A 20,755-nucleotide genomic window follows, 5' to 3' on the forward strand; every position below is an offset into this window, starting at 1 on the left:
GAAGTTTCCAATACTTTATTACTAGCTCGTTTAAGCCGACGTGTGCGACCGTCTGTTGTTTTCTTTCAGGAGGATTTTTTTTTATTTTATTATTTGCGATGTAACCAAAGATGGATATTTTTCTAGCCAAATCAGGGTACACGCTGAGTGTAATATAGTTCGCATGATATCTGGTACTTCAGCAACCAGCTGAAGAAGAGTTGATATCCTCGTAGTACCACCGTCTTAATCGCTGCATCACTTCATCGTCTCAAATTCCCTAAAGAATGGGTTTATCTCTAACCCGATCTAAGCTTATGTTTTTGTTTACCCAAATTCCTGAGATTCAATTTGGCCATTTTTTTATTTTATTTTTCACCTCGTAGATCATTCCCAAAGCCGAAATTGCATAAACAGGAGCGATTAAGAAACTGGTGAAGATAGATAGTAAACAATAAAAATTTACACTTGAAAAAAAACATTTTTAAATGTGTGAAGTCCACTTTTAAGGGTTTGATTTTTTTTTTTTTAATGAGGATTTTACAGCAATTAGAATTTCTTAAGAAAAAATGGTAACTTAAGCTAAAGATTAAGGTGAAAATCAGAATCCGTGAAAACTTTCTAACTAGAATTATTTTTAAAGACTAGGAAAGGAAATTCAGGACTTAGACCTTTCACTAGTACTTTTTTTTTGGATTTTTTTTCAATTATTTGACACTCTTGATGTGTTTTTGTTTATAGTAATACCTAAAATAATCAGGGAAGGGATTAGGTTAGTGGCTAGCACAAAAATTACTATGTGGAGATCCCGAGTTCGAATCGCAACTGCCAACCCTTAGATTTTATGTTTTTATTGAAGCTTCTTATAGCTTCTCACATTCCGGTAATGGTAAAAGCTGACTGTAACGAGAGGACAGAGGCTGGTAATGCAAGAAACAAAAAGGGCTCCGGGCGTTAGTGACGCTGATCTTGACGTGCCTTAATTAAAATATTAGTAGACTGAATAGCGGCAGAGATCGTCAACTAGATTACTGGAATTACAAGTGTAGAAATAATAGCCTGTTGAGAGGCTAAGGCGAGAAGAGTATGAACATTAGGTCTAAGAAAAAAAAAAACCTGGTGCCAGGATACTTACTGTAAAACTGCCTGTAGTTCTCTGTTCCTCGTCTATCATTAAAGATATTTTACAAGAGAATAAAAGTTTAGGTCTGATCGCACGCTTATATTTCAACATATTAACATAACCTGCTTGGGCACTTCCTTTAGGGCCATTTGTATATATTATGAGTTCTAACCAGTAAGTGGGTTATCCCTAGTTCGATTCCAATTCGTAGCTTCTTTTTCCTGGTCAGAAAAATGATACAGTTAATTATGAGCTTTCTCAAAGCCATATATACTCATTATGTTGTGGTTTCTTTCTGCAATGCTATGATGTTGGACACGGCATGCGTGAAAGGGTGCTTGGCAGTGCACCGCAGCTAAAATATACCAATTTATGGCTAGACAGATCAGCATGTTCTTTCTTGTCTATCTATTTTAGTGGATTCCTTTTGTGCCTAGTATTGCGAGAGAAACCTAAGATAATAGTATAATAATGGTTTATAAAAGTGAATTTCAATTTATAAAGCATATTTTTAAAAAAAATAAATCAATCAACTAACTCTTAGTCCTTTACACTGATCGAGAAATTGTCAAATCAAAGATTGTTCCGTTATTTAGTATGGCTAGTAAAATTGTCTATGATGGTATTAAACGAATTCGAAAAATTGTCTTTTTTCCGTTGTCTGTAGTCAAAAATAAATAAAAAACGGAAAATCGAAAAAAGTTCAAATTTTATTTTTTTTCCCCCCACAGAAACAGTTGAATAATTTCCTTTAAAATTGGTCTATTAATTGCAAATATTCGGATCTATAATTTTTATTACAATAAAAACATTTATCCCGTGAATGTTAATACCAGGGTACTATTAAAAGAGAGGCAGACTTCTCTCTTAGATGCCATTTCAGTGCAATGTATGATCTCATCACCTAAATAATAATAATTGGAATTAAATAAATAAGCAAAATTCCAAAAAAAATTGAATAAATTAGCTTAAAATACCACTTTAAAGAAAAAGCTTAATACTGTTTTTAGCGATTTTCTTGAAAAATAATTGTTTTTTGTAAAAGTCCAGTAAACAGTACAGACATATAAGACTATTACGTTTATTTGAAACATTATTTAAGCGGTGATTTTAATCTCTCCTGTAACTGGCTTCACTAATTACACAATTCGAACAACTCCATAACATTTTACGTGTAGGAAATAGATAAATTCCAAGTTGGAAAAATAATAGAATAAGTGACAAAAAAAACCACTTTGAAATAACAAGTTATAAATATTAATTACCCATCCTTCAACAAGCTGTTGGATTCCATGCTGATATTATTCCTTAGTGTTTTTGAACAGCACGTGTGACCCCCTATTTGTTGAATCACTGGCACTGAAGGAAATGAGCTGGACTAAATGGTAGTATGATGAGATGGTAATAGATGGGCTGTGTGTACATGGAACGGTAACGACTCATTTCCATTAAAAGTATTTCAATTTTCTTCTTGTACAATTTCCATCTTATTTGTACAGCCCATTATACTAAGTTGACCACGTTTTAAAGCTGATTGGCTACAAACTTAACTATCAGGCTACTGGCAATGTGGATTTGTAAAATAGATCACGTAATGTACAAAGAATTTTTTGGGGCTGCCTATAACGTGTCTGGCATTGAGCTAGAAAGTGGCTGTCTACAGGTTATTTTTACATTAAAGTAGCAACAAAATGAAATATTAAATTAAAAGTTTTTTGTTCGCACATACACCCACTTGCAAATTTGCTAGTTTTCCAACTCAGGGTAATCAAAACAATTTTACGGAAACCAGAAAAACCTTTTTTTTTTTTTTATAAAATTCGCACTTTCAGTCATGCTTTTCTTTAAACCAAGAATTTCTGCTACTTATTTTTTTTTGGCGCAAAGACTGCTGGCATCATCAGCGCAATACTAGCTATTAATGTAATCTTTATTTATTTATTTACAATACGGGCAATCACCCAGTTACAATGAAATATAATTTAAAGTAATTTATAAGTAACATATAATATAATTTATAGAATATACATAATTATATTGTCATAGAAATAAAATATATTAATAATACAACAATAGTAAAAATAAAAAAAATTGATTTTAGACTTTTTGAGGAATATAATAAATTGAATGATGAAGTTAAACTAAAGTACTTTACTTAATTAATAAATTTTAATGATTGCACAATAAATTGGAATGTAATTTTCCTTAGTAACTAATCATTGTAAAATCATTTATTTAAAAAACGTTTCATTTCGATCATTTGGTGTTGAACAAATCAAAATCAGAGGGTAGATGATTAACTTGATCCGTAATTCTTGGTGAAGAAATGAGTTTACGATAATTTGTACTATGGCACATTTTAGAACTTATTAACATTATATAATTAATAAAGCCATTCATTCCACTTAAATGGTGTTTTAGACCGTAGCGTAACCAACTCCCTTCACCAGAAGTGCCCTAAAATGAAATATCCTGGTAAAATCTTTCTGTTTTCCTATAATTCCTAAACTAAATCAAAATTTAAGCACAATTTTTGCCAGTTTTCATACCAGAAAACTGGTATCTATAGAGTTACCTTAGATATCTGTATGTTGCTAAATTGTGAACATATATTAAAAATAGGTATTTTAATGGTGTACCAGAATGTAGTAGAATGTCTGTCCAGATGTAAAAATCAAGTCAGGGACATTTGTCGGCAGATTGAAACATTTTAACAAAAACTAAACTGTGTGCCAAAACTTTGCCCTGACACAGAAAGATTTCACAGTTTTACTTAAACAGTTTACTTTTAAAATTAACCCAATTAAAAAAAATAACTTTCAATATGGAGAGTAGAGATGACAACAACAATAAAAGAAGTTCAAACAAAACATTCTCTTTACGTTCAGTGTGTCTCTAATGAATGATCAATGTCTTTTAAAGTATATTATCCGAGGCTTGCTGAAGATAACGCTCTAAGTGGTTTGCTGATTAAGGGGAGGAAATCTTTTTAGCAGATATTATATTGTTTACAAAATGGTGAGAACCAGGTGGCCAAAGCAAATTTTCTATCTGTTCTTGTTGTATAAAGGTGAGAACATTTTAAAATGAGATCTAGCTTTAAGATTGCACCAGCAAGATTGTCAAACAATGGTAGCAAAACTAGATATTAAGATTTCGTTGATGTGCCGATAAACATTTACCTTGAATAAGTCATGGGTGATAAAACCCAATGATTAGAACACCTTATTTTGGTGTAATACTCGTAGTTTACTTCTTCTGGGTGGCGCAATATTTTTTAACACGAAGAATTCAATTTTCAAACAAAATATATTTTGTAATTTGTAATTATTGGAATTGGCCACTTCTGTATAATTAATTTATACTTCTTTCTGGATAATATTTTAAAAAAAATATCTTAAAATCTACAAATCTTAAATTGGTTTTGACCGCGATGTTAAGAATGGCGGAATCATGGTGAATTGTATCTTACTATTAAAAGGAGGTACCTTGAACCTCTCTTTGGCCCAGTTAAGGACACAGAGTTAGGGTCCAATATGTGATTGTCGGCTAAGGAGACAATACACACGTTACGTTGTTGCACTGGGGGTGTTATTATTTACGCTAATCAAATTCAAGTAAAGATAAGTAAATGTCTCCGTTCTCTTTTAATGCAGGAGAACTCTATTTCATAAAATGCTGAATATTTTTCTTGTAAAAACGTTTTTTCAATTATTATTATTATTATTATTATTATTGTTCAAGAAATATTCCGAACGTGGATCTCAAGTATGATAGACTTGCATGCCAAATTGGCAAATATCCGAGGGCAACTCGGTTAACGCTTCTATTAATAGATAGCAGTCACTGCGCGTTACTCCAAACTTCTTCATAAATAAAGTAACTATTTAAAACAAAAATCTGTTGTGAAAATCACATAACTTTCTCTTACTTCAGCTCTCAATGTCAGAAAAAATAATTTTTAATAAATTCTTAGTTTGCTGTTATATTGTTTAGTATACTTTAATAAAATGCTACTTTGAGACACCAGGGTCTCTCACGGCCAACTATACCAAAACCCTAACTAAACTGATTTTTTTCTCTGAAAAAATGTAAAAAAAATAAAAATAACAGTTGACATAAACGTATGTAAAGAGTATACACAAAGTTATAGACGCACTAAGTAGAATATCCTATCTGATATGCTTAGAACGCAGGTTCTTCGGCAGAACACAATAAACTTATTTGTAGTTGGACATAATTAAAAAGTATAATAAAAACATAATAAAATCAGTGTTTTCTTTTAAAAAAGGTGAGGGAGAATGAATTTTTCTTAGACATACTCGCTTTGACTTCACCATAGTCTTATTATATGAATATTTAGACTTTGTAGTCCCAAATGCAGAGTGCCTCCATACATATCATGCGTAACTTCAAAAATAAATGAATTCAATTATATGGAAGACCAGCGTATTACGCGCTGTTAGCTTTTCAAAACCTTTAATATCGTGATATTGTTTCTAAAAAGAATGAAACGTTCAGGGCAGCCATCATTGTGAAGATGAATTTATGAAGATCAAATTTTATAAAAGATAGATCTTTCATGAATGGCCACATCTAGAAAGACAAATATGGGCATGATGCCCAAAATGTACGTAACAGAATTTCGCAATACGTCAATGTAGACTACGTTGTGTAAGATTGGACTAGTTTTCTTGTCTATTTCTAGCAATCGGTTCTATTCACTAGATTTAAATGATTTGCACTTCATTATTAGAATTTTTTCATTGAAGAGGGGGAGTATTGTTACATAAGATGTTCGCAAGTCAATACAATGAACATGATCCTACTTATTTTAATTGGCAATAATAATCTGTTTAATAATATGGCATGCGGTATATTATAATAATAATTCATAGTAACCAGGCAAACACTTCGTTACGGTGGGTGTTAATTAGGGCATTTGTGCCGTCACTTTAACTTAGCTACATCCAGAAATATCAGTAGCGAGATTTGACTGAATTACATTAATCTGGCCAACAACTTATTTCTACTGGTATTAACCAATATTAGAAAATGATTAGGTATTCTAAGTGTTAGTTTGTTTATAGAGATTTAGAAAATGAGATCATATAGCTTTACATTAATAGTAAATGGTCAGATGTTTTGAGACCGAGGAGTGAGACCATATTCACAGTTTGTGATAGAACATTGAAAAAAATGTTTCTCACCCCCTTCCCAGGTTTAGGATTTTGCTAATTTTGCTTGAATAATGGGTGAATATATTTTGAGTTATTTATTTTTATTTTTTGTACATATTTATCTGTTTAGAGACGTTCAGTACCTTGGGATAAAGTACCAACCGTATCTAGGCCTAGCCAGATACCCGAACCATTTACAGTGTATGGTACCCGTTGTAACTATTATTCGGCTGACAGGAATCCGCCAAGCTCTGCAAGACCTCACAGAAGAATACTCTTTGATAGATTGCAGACCATTTAAGACCTTCAGGATTTAGTAGCTAGCAGAATATGTAGTCGTAGGCTAGCTTTCCAAGGGAGACTACGCTTAAAAAAAAAAAAGAAATTTTTCCCGGATAAGACCCATCGTAGGTGTTTTCTTTAAAATTATATTAAAATTTGGCTCTAGAATTCGATCTTATCCTACTCGCCCATTCAGCACTGCCTTGGGCTAGCCTAAACCTGACTTCCATCTTTCTAGAACTTGCACTATATTAGAATTAGAATTCACTATATCATCGAATCTAAAATCGATCTTCCTTTCATTCTTTGAACGCCTTGTTGCCCGGCAAGCAGCACCCTATCCAAGTGTCCCGCTTTATTAACCTTCCTCCCTTAATGAACCTTACCAGATCATGGTTATCTCTTGTCTTTTAAATCTCTACATCTTTAATTGACCGAAAATTATCCACTAATGATTTTATGCATAGTTTTTTCTTTCTAGAAAGTATTATGGTGAATAAAACTTTTTAAAGCGACCAAAAATTGACAGAATATTGCAGTGAATCCGTATTTTATTTCCTCTGATTGTTAGGTAGTTAAGCCTTCCAAAAAATAAAAATAAATAACAAATAAAAAAGGGCACCTCTCATTTTTATCAAAGCGCAAAATTAATGCGTGAAGGGTTGGAGTGGCCAGAAAGAGACACTACATCTATTGTGGCTCTTCTTTCTGATGTCATGGTGAAAGTGGCAGTGGTGTTTGGTGAGCCTAGAGTGTGCAGATTATACCTTGAACTAGTGACATATTCTCTATGTATGTAAGACATGCACTTTCACGCCTTTATTTGCTGTGTGTACTTTAATTATTTTAAAAGAAATTTGTACGAATTATTTTGCTGACACAATTCATTTCCCGACATTGATAATTTGAAAAGATACCGTACATCCTGGGATCAGGAGTATTACTTTAATACAATTCTGAGCACTTAAAGGTGGTCCTGTAAATGACCGTTGAAAACTTTAGCTTCGTTAGATCTGGAACTAGTGTGACCACAACAAAAAACGTGTAGTCGGTATGTTGCAGGTGTTGGGTTTGATTGGTACTGAAAAGGCGTTGTATACTGACACCTCAGTTGTACCTGTCTATTCAGCAGTCCGCGTGGATGCTGTTGGCTCTTTACTGCATTCAAGTGAAACAGGTAGAACTTCTATATTTTTTCCTCCTTAGTTACACCGTCGTCCAAAGATCTGTGCTTATTACTCCTTCTATCGATGGAAAATTTGATCAGACTAAAACTTTTTAGGTCCTTTTCTCAATTTGAAGATTTTAAAAGTTCTGCCTAAATCAATACATTAATACTACGAGGTCGAATATCTTATAATTAATTGTACGTTGAATCCATATTATAACGCTGAAGTAGTATAGTTTTTTAAGTTGAGACGAGAAAAGGTAATTCTATTATTAAAGAATACATTTAGTCAAGTTAAGGAACAAGTTCTATTTATTTAAGAACCATGGATAAACAAAAACATTGACAACAAACAGTTTAAAAAATTGTATGGATTAACTAAAAAAATTGAGTGAGCCACTGGCTTGCACTACAGATTTCTTAAATATCCACGGAGTTTGATCAGAAGTTACCAATTTTAGTTATTACTTATTTAATTCTTGCTTTCCGCAAGAATTACACCGTGGGATAAACAAAAAAATGTATAGACCCTTCACTGAAATAAAGATTTGTACACTCCAGTAACAATAATTTACCTTCTTTTAATGTTATTTTTTGGGAGGCAGGGATCAAATTACCATCGCGCAAAAGTGTTATTTTAAGAAATATAAGATTTGAGGTTACTTGATAATTTTAACGGTCTTCTAATGGGGAGTCGAGAGTGGTGATAAAACATTCCTTTTACTGCTTCAGTAAACTTCATGTAACAAACACCTTTACAATTTAAATGTTAACAGTAGAATTTGTTCCCAAGACGCCAAAATTAGCTTTGACGTGCCACTCTACTGATGGGTTACTATAATTTTCTGCAATTTCAGAGCTAAACATTCTGACGGATCTCTTTAAAATTTTGGGTACAGCCTACTAAAGGTCGCAGTGCAGAATATCTCGAATAATATATATATATTAATACTTCTGTTCAAAACTTTTTTTCCAATGATCTTTTTTTTTTGTGGGGGTACCATAGTAGAGCTAGTATGTCGCGAGATTTCCAAGCAAGTGTTGCTTTATGTTGGCGAACCTATGCTACATTGAAATGAGCTAAATTTTAAGAAAAAGTTCTACATTTAGAGAAATTTAGACTAAAAATGTTTCAGTAAGGGAAGATTGTGTGAGCTCAGATTGTTTAAAATGGGTTTTTCTCATTCTGAGGAAACTACAAAAGAACTATCAAATTTAAGATCAAAGAAGAGTTAGGGAGATTTGTTTTTTTTACAATGTACATTTTTTACAATAAAAGTTTCTCTGGCCTTTATACATTGATCTTGGAAAACACAAAAGTCTTATCCAGGAAAATTTCTCTGAAATTTAAAAATATTTATTTCATGAAAATTTAAAAAAAAAATTGAACTATAAATTTATGTCTATTTTATTTGGGTGTAAGAAAAGTCTGTGCGTTTTTTTCATTTTTACTTTTAAAAAATGGCTGGTTTATTTATCTATTAAGATATTACGATTTAAAAAATGATGCTTATAACTTGGAACCCATCTGAAAGCCAACAATTTCCCACCCTTACTAAGAGCCAATTTGGAGTGTAGTAATTACTCAGTGAGTGAAAAGTTCGAAATTCAAATCTTTTATCATGTTTTACATGATTCGCGCGGCCTTATGATATCTACTTTCAAGGTCTATTCCATTTTCCATGTAACCAAAGAGAGGTATTTTTTCAGTTCAATCTGGAAATATTGCTTCTCCGGTTGGCTTTTGTTGAAATCCATTGTTCTGTTTTTTGTTTATTCGGATTGTACAAAATAAAACCGAATTTTCAATCCAAGTAATCATTCATTTGATGATGAAAATTAATGGATTTCTTGAAGTAAGTTTTTGTTTTTTTGTAGCCTGCACGGGACTTTTTGGGTCCTAAGTAGATGGAAATGGAAAGCTTCTAGGTAGAATGCTTAACTGTTTTTGATTGAGTCGAACATTACCTGATTCACTTGAAAGTGTTCTGGTGCTGGTACTTTAAATATCCATTTCTACAGCTAGCATCAAAAGTGTTGAATCTAAGGGTTTTGGACGCCCTGGAACTAAGCTTACTTTCAACGCTCATATCACCCTCTCCAAATGTTTTGAACCAGAACTGAACAATCTGTGTTTTAATAGAGCCTTTATTAAGCTACCACATCATCCATAATAGGATGCAAGCATCATGTGAAAGTTAAGCTAATTGGGGGAATCAATGGTTAACAGTACTAAGTTAGTTTGAAGATTAAGGCATAAATATTCCCACAGATGTTTTTTTTCACCCTAAGTAATTAACCAAAATCATGTTCTACTTAGACACAGAATTTTAACTCAAGCAGCTTGTTTTGTTTGTTTTTTGCTTAAAAAAATAATAATTTCAAAACTATATTTGATGTAATAAATTCCAAACATTTTTAAATACATGTATTTGAAGTTTGATTTTATTTTTTTTTTTCATAACACAACCACTTTGATCACATATTGTGAGCAGTGAAGCGACGACATAACTTATTTCTCGCCTTACAACCACTTTTTAAAGTCATTACCAAAATAGCCTTGCGAGACAGACTTGTGTAAAATATTGTAGTTCATCGCGTTTACCTCTCCTCTGGCCCACAGAACTTACCATTTCTTGTCCCTTTCACTTACCAAAATTACAAATTGTGGTAAGCAAACTGCTGTCAAACGACAGATTAAAGTTAATAAGTATTCGGATTATCTTGCAGCTAATGTCTTAAGGATTAAACTTTTCTTACATAAGCTTATAGGTCAATGGATTTTGCTGAAACTATGAGAAAACGAATTTCTTCCCGATAGTCTTTTCATGAATTCCTGGTTATTTTCTGCTAGCGAGAACCGATCAGCTCGTAGAGTGATGCCTATGATGGTCGTTAATTTATGAAATAACAAATGCTTTTTTTTACTTTCTAGCGTTGCGGTCGTGTCCAACATTCGTAAATAATATTTTACAGAAAATTCATTCTCTAAGATACTCTGAACAGACACACATTTTTCTAAAGCACTTTTTCGAGAATTCCTCGAACATGGAACCCTTAGATTTTTAGTAAACTTTGTGTGTTACGGATATACATAAAGCCTTATCACTTTTCTTAGTCATTTTTATTTCAGGAACACTGATTTTCAGGTGTTCTGGAAAGTCTATTAGTCTAAGCTTTCATGTAATGTTTCTTCAGAACAATTTAATATTTTACCACCTATGTAATATCAAGAAATATAAAAATTATTGCAATTTTGAAGAAAATTGATTGAACAAAAGTGCTATTTATAAAAAATAGATTTTGGACTTTTCTTGAAACGTCTTTTTTTGTGGACTTTTTTTTGGGCTGTTCGTGGAAGTTTCATGCTCTTTTTATATTATTATTTTTGATTGCCTTACAAGTTCAAGGAAGGGAGAAGTTAGGATCACCTTGATAGCTGCCAGCGAGTAACCCAATCATAAATTTAAGACATAAATCCAAAACCTTTTAACTACAATTCCCACCATTTTTACATTTAGTCTACTGTTAGATTGTAAACAAATTGTAATTTTAAAATGGAAATCATTGTTACCAAATGGTTGTGCTGTATACACTCAAACATAAGTTCGAAATCAGTATCTTTGAATTATGAACAAATAAAAGAACAATAATTAATGGAAGGGCTGAGTGGTTAGCATAAACTGAATTCCAACGTGGATATCCCGGGTTCGAATCCAGCTTGCTGGCCCTTAGTTTTTCTCTTTCTAGGAGCTTCTTACAGCTCATCGTCTGATGATGGACATTGTTGTTTGTAATGAGATAATACTGTCCAGAGATCGGCAGTGCACTAAAAAAAAAAGCTCCGGGCGTCGTTGGCCTCAAAAAATAGAGATGACAAGCGATGGAAATAACCTAAACCAAATATAAAACCTTACAAAAATCAATCAAGATAAGCCCTACATCCATGCCATAACATTTGGGAATTAGATTTAAAAAAAAAAAAAAAACCTACTAAAAATTGCAAAGTCAATAGAATGTACGGTGTTAGTGCACATGTCAAAAATGGTGAAATTGACAAGGGCCAGGATACTAAGCCAAACCTTATAGGTTCTTTAACTGACGAGGGTCTAAACAGCTTTCTTTTACAAGTCCATCTTTTAATAAGAGCGACCTGAAAAGTTCCTGTAAACCTGAATAAGCTGCTATATACATTTTCATCTTTTATTAAGTACATATACTAATTCGCCTTTAATTGCATGCAAAATAATAGGCTGAAGGGCACGCTTTTATAAGCAAAAACAACGGCTGGTTAAAAAATATACATAAAAAACAAAAAAAAATGGTGAACATAATAATAATCTCTATAAAATGTAACCTTCCTGAAACTTTAATATACTCTATAGAAAAGCATGCAGCTACATTATTTGTGACTCAAACAACAAAAAAAAACATATACATTTTAAGAAGCAAAAATCAACCTTAAATAAATAAATTCCAAAATATGAAAAACTACCCTGGCTGCGTGATTTGCTGACCTCATATATATATGTATGTATTTATCGCAAGAATAAATATGCACAGAAATTAACACTGAGGAGGCCAGCATGAATGGGATCAGGTAATGTGTATACTTCGAGGTGAATTCTTCAAGGCAGCCTTTTAACACTATAGAGTTTGAATAATCAGAAGGTAAGTCTGTGATAAATTTGGATTTGGGAATGGATTGCCCCTTCAGGTGGTTAAAGGGATTACAACGTGATTGAGGAGATTCTATTAGTCTCGTGACGCTGAATTAGTTGGGCAAGTAAATCCTAAATTTGGTACTTAGTAATTTGGTCCTACTAAACGGCAAATAGTATTTAGTTCGCTGTATAACACTTAGTACTAATACTATTTACATATTCTTATCACTTAACCGGTGGGAAGATTTATTATCAATACTAAGGGAAGGGATAAGCTGAGTGGTTAGCGAATACTGGTTTCCAACGCGGAGATTACGGGTTTGAATCTAGCTGCTGGCTCTTAGATTTTCTCTTCCTAGAAACTTCTTACAGCTCACTGTCCACACAACAGTGTTGTCTGTAGCGAGAGAACGCTGGCCGGAGTGCCCTGAAAAAACCTATGGGCCTCAATAATCTCAGATGTTGACGCGCTTTAAATAAAAAAAAATAGTAAAGTAGCGCAAAGCTCTAGCATTTAGAAGGAATATGAGCACTTATCCCACAGTAAGGGTGCACAAAATTTAGTCAGATGCAGGCACTAAATCTTTAAAAGCTTACAGAAGACCTAAAATTTTGCCATAATAAGAGCACCTTCAAACTATAATGAAAGGTCACTTGGACAAATTACTCTTATCACTTAGTCCAAAATAGTCATTTAGTACAACTATTTTAGAAATTGTAAAGAAAGCTTGCCTTAGCATTTAGTCTGTTCCTTAGACCTACCTCGCGTGGAGACCAAAGGCGGCCAATTTGATCTTAGTTTGTAGCTCGAAACCACATATTCCGTTAATACTGGTCACTTAATATTTACTAACAAAGGATCTGCTAATAGCACATCGTCCTTTTCGTGGGCATTTAGTTCCGTTGGGTCTGAAGTCGCCGGAACTCTAGACCAGTCCATTCACGTGGACGTTATGGAATTATGGATGAGATACTATGGTAAGTCTTGAACTTTTTTCCAGTTCCCTTATTGACACATGATGTAATTACAGTGTGGTAAGTGCTTTGGATTTTTTTTTTAAAGGTTGAAGTTAGTATTTTGCTGAGCTGAATATTTTCGCCAGTATTTGTGATGAAACGACTTGTTTCTAGAGCCCAAGACATTATGTCGTAACGGATACGATTGATCGTCCAAGACGTGCCGAAGAACAGTACTCATATGCGTATTCTAGCAGCGAGGAACAACGCAGGACTGGCAGCAGCCTGCCGTCCAGATCTTACGCTTCCAGTTCGGAAACTGTGTCCAGATCCAGAAGCGGCGGTCCAGGCTCCTACTCCTATTCGACTGAACGTAGCTCACGTTCCAGCGACTACCCTGGGAGCTACCATTCATCCTACTCGTCGACCACGTCTGGACGTCTGCCTGGAGGCACTACCTATAGGCACTACTCTTACCGCATCTAAACACAGCTAGCCCTTAAGTCAACTCCCTTCTTTTCGAATATCCCCTCTTTTAAAATACTTTTTCTTGCCTAATGCTTTCTTTTAGTTTTTGCATGATAGCTCTCCAAATTTAAATTGCATGCACTGCATTATCTCGTAAAAACCTAACCTCAAGAATAGCTTCAATTATAAACAATAAAAATCCCTCTGAAAGTTCTGTTCGTTAAAAAAGAGTAAAGGTGTCCTTGAACTAGAGGTTCTTCAAAAGAGTATTTTTACTATTGCTGGTAAAGGGCTCCAGTGTATCTTAAGAAATAATTTATAAATAATTTCAAAGAACGGTTAATTGGAGAGGAGCCTCGGAAGAATGTGTTACAGGTCAGAGTATTCTTCAAAAGACTGGTAACAGCCTAGGGTGTTCTTTAAAGAGCGGTTTAACCCTAGGTATCTCTTCAGAGAACAAGTTATTATTATTGCGGGGAAGGAACGACTAGGTACCTGAGCCTGTGGTTTTTATCTCCCTTACATACTTGAAAGAACGGGTTACAGACTGTTAAGATGAAAACGGGTTAAGATGAAAAAACGGATCACAAGAAAGGGTTACTTCAAAAAGCAAGTTAGAAGACTTGTACAAAGAATGGCTGGCCAGATAGGGAGTCCTAGGCAGAACAGATTACGAGCCATGGTATACTCACCATGTACAGTTACAGCCTGAGTGTTCTTCAAAAAACGGACACCTCAAGGTGGTCATAAAAGAATGGAGGAAGGAGATGGTGTCATTAAAAACGGGTTACTAGTCAGAAGTTTGAAAGAACGGGTTACAGGTTAAAGCATAGGTTTACAGATAAGTTCTTCTTAAAAAACGGATCACAAATCGGATTTTGGAAAGAATGAAATGCAAAATAAAGGGCGTTTTTCAAAGTACTATTAACAGCCCAGGTTTAATGAATTATTACAAGCTAGAAGGTGCTTAAAACTACGGATAACAGACATGAAAGAACTGGTTTCACAAGAAATTACTGGTTCAGTTCCACTCATAACTCTTCAACCCACCTGCCACCTGTAAACTCATCTGCCACTAATTTAACTTGATCATAACGATGGAGAATTTGTAGCTCTCTTGATTACTGCCTTCTGGTAACAATACTCTTATGGGATAGAATAACCTTACCATGTTTACTGACTCCATTATTAAGTTACTTTGACTGTCGCGTCCAACATCTAAGGAAAACTTTTAAAGGATTGACCATTGCATCCTTTTCTTTACATTCTTACTGCAAACACACCCTCAACAATGTACTAACTCGTCAGCTTAACTAGCACCCGTTTTGCATGGCTGACACCAACTGATTCGTCTCCTGTTCATTTGTAACAAGATAGAGTTTTGGCTAGATTTATGGGTACAACAGTATGGCATAAATTTGCTTAACCCAAGAGTTATTCTAACTTGTAAAAATCCTTTAACTTTGTTGTCACTCGCTCAAACTTAACAGGGATAGTTTTTCGGCTAGATTTGGTAGTTATGGTATATGTTTATATTGTGTCATTCTAGTCAATCAACTAACCTGTTCAACTGGCAGCCATCCGTGCAAATATAACTTCAGATACTTTGTATTTGGTAGAAACATGTAGTCTATCAGTGCTAAACTAACTAAGTTGATGTGTAACCCATTCAACATTGACGGGTACATTATTGCATGATGCTAGTCTTATCTAAGCGCATGGACCTTCCCTCTAGCAAATTTACTAATTATACACCTCATATCTTCTTCCTTGGCTCCAGACCTATTTTAAAATCCATCTCGAGTCTTTCCTGATGATCCGTGAGGAACAAAAAATTTGCCTCTACCTAGAAAACGGGTTATTTCTTATAAGGAAGGTTACAAGTTCTGTTACTCTTCTTTGAGGTTATTTTACTAGTAACCTAAAAACCTCTGATTTTTAACCAAGGTCACTGCGCGTCCAACTTTTTGGAGAAAGTATCAAAAATACTATGATTATAAAAATAAATGGACACTAATTTTTTATTTCTCACTGATTCCTTTTTTTAAAAAGACGCCATTTTTTAAAAGGGGTCAGCCAAAACTGAAAAAAAAAAAAACGAAAATTAAGATTAGCTGTTTTTAACTTAAACTTATCTGCTTAAGCTCTCTACTAATCCAAAATAACGCTACAACGCTAGTTTAAATAAAGCTATTTTAGAGCTTTGCTATTTTTTTAATTAATTATTTTTTCAGTAGTTTTAATTATAGAATTTGATTTTTGAATTTTTGAAACCTAAAATATCCTCAACATTTTTGAAAAATTAGTGCTGGCATAAAGTACTATATATTGTTAAATTTAAACCAGTCCATGAAAGATGGCTGGAGCTGGACTAAACACAGTCACAAGTGCAAATTTAACCTCAATTCTCACACACAAATCGTATGATTGGCACTGAAGTCCAGAACAGTGCGAGAAAACGGAAACATTCTAGCTCCTGAATTTTTTACTTACCAGTATTTATGGGCAGCACTAAGTAAAATCCCAAAAATATCCTATAAATCAATCATTAATCATTGTTCCAATTTCTTTATCCTGGAAAATGCCTGAACAAAAAAAAATTCACACAACCAGAAAAATTAAATACGTAATCAGGTAAGTCCAAAAATACATTGTATTCAAAAATTTGGTTATTTTCTGGTGGAATAAACTTTAATATTTTTGCCATTTTAGGGATGCCGTCCATGCGTGTGGAAGACTACTGAGATAAGCCCAATAGGGGCCCATTCAAAGGTCAGACTGTCTGTACTATTGAACGAATTGAATCGTATCCAGAATCGTCCAAGAATGCATTTGGGCTACGTACCAACGGAAAACTTTCTCAACTCGAGACCATTAGTTGTTAGTATATATATTTTACGTTCACCTAAATAAAAAATTAATTAATAAAAAATAGGGTAAATCTTTACAATAGCCCACGGAGGTGTGGCCTAATATCGAAGTGATTCTGATTCGCTGTTACCATATAACCCGCCAAATTCAAATGTAAATATAAAAATATTTCTTTATTTTATATTTACATTTAAATCTGGCGGGTTATATGGTAACGCGAATCAGAATCACTTCGAATTATTAATTCAATATTGAAAATTTTATTTAAAAAAATTTTCGTGGGGGGCTGTGCCCCCCACACCCCCTGATCTATTTTTTTGTTTTTATGGGGGGCTTCGCCCCCCACACCCCCTCACTACCCAACTAATCCACACACAAATCTAATTTGTAATTCAGACGCATGAAAAACAAAAGAAAAGAAACCTACCTTATTCAATGCAATCCCTATCCTTCTGTTAATACAATTTATTTACTCCCTTAAATAATGATCTCATTTGATCGCCCATGGAAGAATGACTCCTTTTCATACTTAACACACTTCGGACCTACATATCTATTACTAATGAAACCAACACTCATTCAAAATTTTGAAACTTTCATCTCTCCATCTTCACTCAGACTACATGCTTTAAATAAAAGAAAAACTGTAGATTTTAAACGTTCATGTTTTATGAACTTTAAAAAAAAAACGCACCTAAAGTTACACACTGGACACTGGCGGGAACTGATAATACGTTGGAAAGGAAGCAGTTACTAAGTGTGAGTGTACTGCGCATGCTCACTAAAAATAAATAGGTAAGAAATTCAAAAAAATTATATACAGCACATTAGCGGGAAGTTGAGAAATTTAAAAAGAATATATTGAACATTGGCGGGAAGTAGTTTAAAAAGTCAACGGTAAGTGTGCTGTACTGCGCATGCGCTTAAAATAAATAGGCCACACCTCCGTGGGCTATTGTAAAGATCAACCAAAAATAGAAATCGGAGTCAATCGTCGAAGGAACTCCTGATAAATTCCTAGTTCTATTGACTAACAGTAATTCGACCAACTATTCTTCTTTTCGTCGGCTTATTAACCTTTTTAGAAGCGCATGTGTGATGGTTTTGTTTAGAGAAGTTGGCAACAATGAATTTTGAAGATTACCTGCTGGTGTGGTGCCTCAGAGGCTCCTTTCTCGACACAGTCCACTCCTGGCCATCCACCTTTTGGTATACAGGTCGCATAACAACTTGCATTGGGCTGAGCTAAAGTTTATTTGTAGGTTACAAATAGTTGCACACATCAACTATCTCTACAGGTTCTTTGGATATAGCAAGTGTTTGGAGTATCAATATGAGTTTTGTTAGACTGAGATGTCTCAGAGACGCCAAATCCACAGAAAAAGTAGTTAATCCATTTCCCCTTACGGGTAAATAAAGGATTGAATTGACTTAAAGAAGTAGTGGGCTTGCTGGGACTGTAAGTTGATTGGAATTCTCTGGGAAACATGGCAATCTGCTTCAGGTGACTAACATCTTACCCAGTTGGTTAAAAATTTTCTAATTCTGGGTACAATATGTTTTCTACAGCCGTAATGGACTCAAGTCTAGAATTAAGCTTACTTTCAACCTAACCGTACCTAAATGTTTTAATCTAGAGTATAAAGCCTTTCATTTCTGGAAAATTTTGCAAAGCCTGTACATTAATATAGTGTTTGTTTCGTAAATGAAAATAACACACATAGTTCATGATTTTTAAAGTCCATTTGCCTCTTTAGTTAGAGGTATAACCATTATTTTACTCCACGTTTTTAGTTCTATGATTATTAACTTACTTTCTGACAATCATAATTCAATACACAAGCGACTTTATTGCAGGAATTTGATGATGAGACCAAATATATACGCGCAGAAGCTGATAAACTCATGAGGTACATCTATGTTCCTGTGCCACATCAGCCAACAAAACCACTAATTACGTAAGCAAAAATCGTCTATATAAAAAATCTAATACACATCTTAGGTTTTGACTTTTGATTCTTTTAGTCCAAAAACTGCAAACATTTTCAGATCATATGAACGTATCACAAGCAATGGATTGAATCCATATTCCAGGTCTGGAATTAAAAATGATATTGTAAATATGTCTTATTATACGGAACCTACGAGGACAACTATTGGTAAGTTTTGTTTTTTTTTATTTTCATTAATATGGATTAATCCAAAAATAGGTCAAACACAAAAATGACCGTTGTTCATTTCTTGGTTATTGGCCATGTATTAGACTTTTAGATGATACTTTATAATAATTACTTTAGTTATTACCCAGATGTTTCGAGGCTGGAGCAACTGCCTATTTTGAGACGGGTCTCTTTGGCAAATTGACAATTGTATTCCAAGCCTATATATTGGTGCTGAAATTGGTTCCAGATTGGTGGAAGTAACTATAATAATCTGAATAACCTTCTAGTAGGGTTAATTGGGTTAATTAGGGTGCCTGGTCAATTGGCATATTTCTGAAAAAAAAGAATGTGAATAGATTTGTCAAATTGGGTAGGTCAAAACGATGATGTTATTATTCATGTAATAAAAAGAAATACCGATAGATAGGTGACTGCAAAAAAAAACAGGTGTTTTATTTTTAATGAAGCCTGAGACAGACCCATTTTTTTCAAATTAGCTGAGCATTTAGTTGCTGAAACAAAATTTGTTGGCAATGTTTATGTAAACAGAATAATTATTAGGCCGTATAAGAGTCGGATTCTACTTAGTGTTTGCGTCAAAAGTACAGATTTAACCAGCTGACTACGATTATTGCAAGTTAATCGACTTGTCATCAGATGGCTCTCTTCTCAGCAGAAGCGTGTGTCAGATTGATTGTTTTCAAGTTGGGTTAAATACTACTGGTACATAAGTAGTTGAATGATGCATGCATGCACCGGTAGTCTATATAACCATTTTACCCTTAAATTAAGTCATAAATGATAAAGTTAGACCTAAGAAAATGGGTGGTACGAAAAAGTGAATATAATTTGGTTAGTTATAAAAACGGTCATTATCTAGGTTATGTAATGTTTCCTAGGATAAAATTCCATCCTTTAATTTACCCAATTTTTAATTATTTTTCTTGCTTTTCAGGGCGTGGCCATTTAGCTTGTGTGACATTCGCAGGTGGACGAGGTTATCCGAGACGAAAACATCTTTTCTCCGATGAATATCGCGACATTGGCGATGAAATCAAAGTCAGATCTTATTACAATAAGAATTTACATCAATCGAATCGTTTAGACGATGCCTTAACTTTACCAACAGGTGAAAATGCAAAATAAGTTTATTAAAAACGCGTCTACTTTGGAATATCCTTCAAATAATTTAATAATCTTTTTTCTTTTTCTTTTTTTAATGTATTTATCTATCCAAGAAAATCATTCTAATACATTGTAAACAGATTTTAAAGCTAAAATATGAGCCCACACAAATTATATCTTTGAAATCTTCCAAAATAATGCCTCCTCATTAAGAAAAGAAAATGTATTTTACAATTAATTATTAAAATTTTACTAAAATATATAAAAAATATATATTTTTTTGATTATCCTTATAAATAGTATGTATGGTTTAAGAATATTAAAAAAAAAAAATTAAAAATATTATTTTTATATGTTTATCTTAATAAGGCACGAGTCTAGTTATTAAGAGGTAGGTCCCCTATTCGAGACTCGCCTGTAACTTCTGAGTTTTTTTAAAGTTTTTGCTAGTGATAAATATTAATAGTAAAGCACGTGTCAAAAATATGAACTTCAGCCCTATCCTTGACATCTAACTTAGCAGTTGGATTTTAAGTGTCGCCTGAAAAATAGGCATTTACATTACTTTTTTAAAATAATAACATAGGTAACAGATTTGTACATCTAGGGCGCCACGATAGCCGAGCGGTTAGAGGCGAGACCTGCGAAGCTAATATGTATTGTGGTACTGGGTTCAATTCCCGGTCTTAGACTTTGGATTTTATTTAATGGTTTAATAAAAGAAATTTACAGAAAAAGTATGTTTGCTATTCGCCTCCGTCCACGACACCTAATTG

General features: G+C 33.7%; 1 protein-coding gene across 2 annotated transcripts in view; it reads left to right on the plus strand.

Moving 5' to 3' along the window:
* Nucleotides 1-20,755, plus strand: part of LOC141461702 (uncharacterized) — a 32,604-nt gene that overhangs the window by 4,170 nt on the left and 7,679 nt on the right. Inside the window, exons 1-5 of one of the 2 annotated variants that reach the window (XM_074142946.1) lie at nt 15,312-16,455; nt 16,534-16,701; nt 18,550-18,650; nt 18,742-18,851; nt 19,810-19,983. In XM_074142946.1, the coding sequence (XP_073999047.1) occupies nt 16,648-16,701; nt 18,550-18,650; nt 18,742-18,851; nt 19,810-19,983 (439 nt within the window). In that variant the 5' untranslated portion in view covers nt 15,312-16,455; nt 16,534-16,647. Of the gene's footprint in view, nt 1-15,311; nt 16,456-16,533; nt 16,702-18,549; nt 18,651-18,741; nt 18,852-19,809; nt 19,984-20,755 lie in introns of those variants that run through there. The other variant, XM_074142945.1, reaches the window with a different exon arrangement.

This window comes from Rhodnius prolixus, unplaced genomic scaffold (genome assembly GCF_049639745.1).
Source record: "Rhodnius prolixus isolate KJV_2025 unplaced genomic scaffold, Rpr scaffold_12, whole genome shotgun sequence".
Taxonomy (NCBI): domain Eukaryota; kingdom Metazoa; phylum Arthropoda; class Insecta; order Hemiptera; family Reduviidae; genus Rhodnius; species Rhodnius prolixus.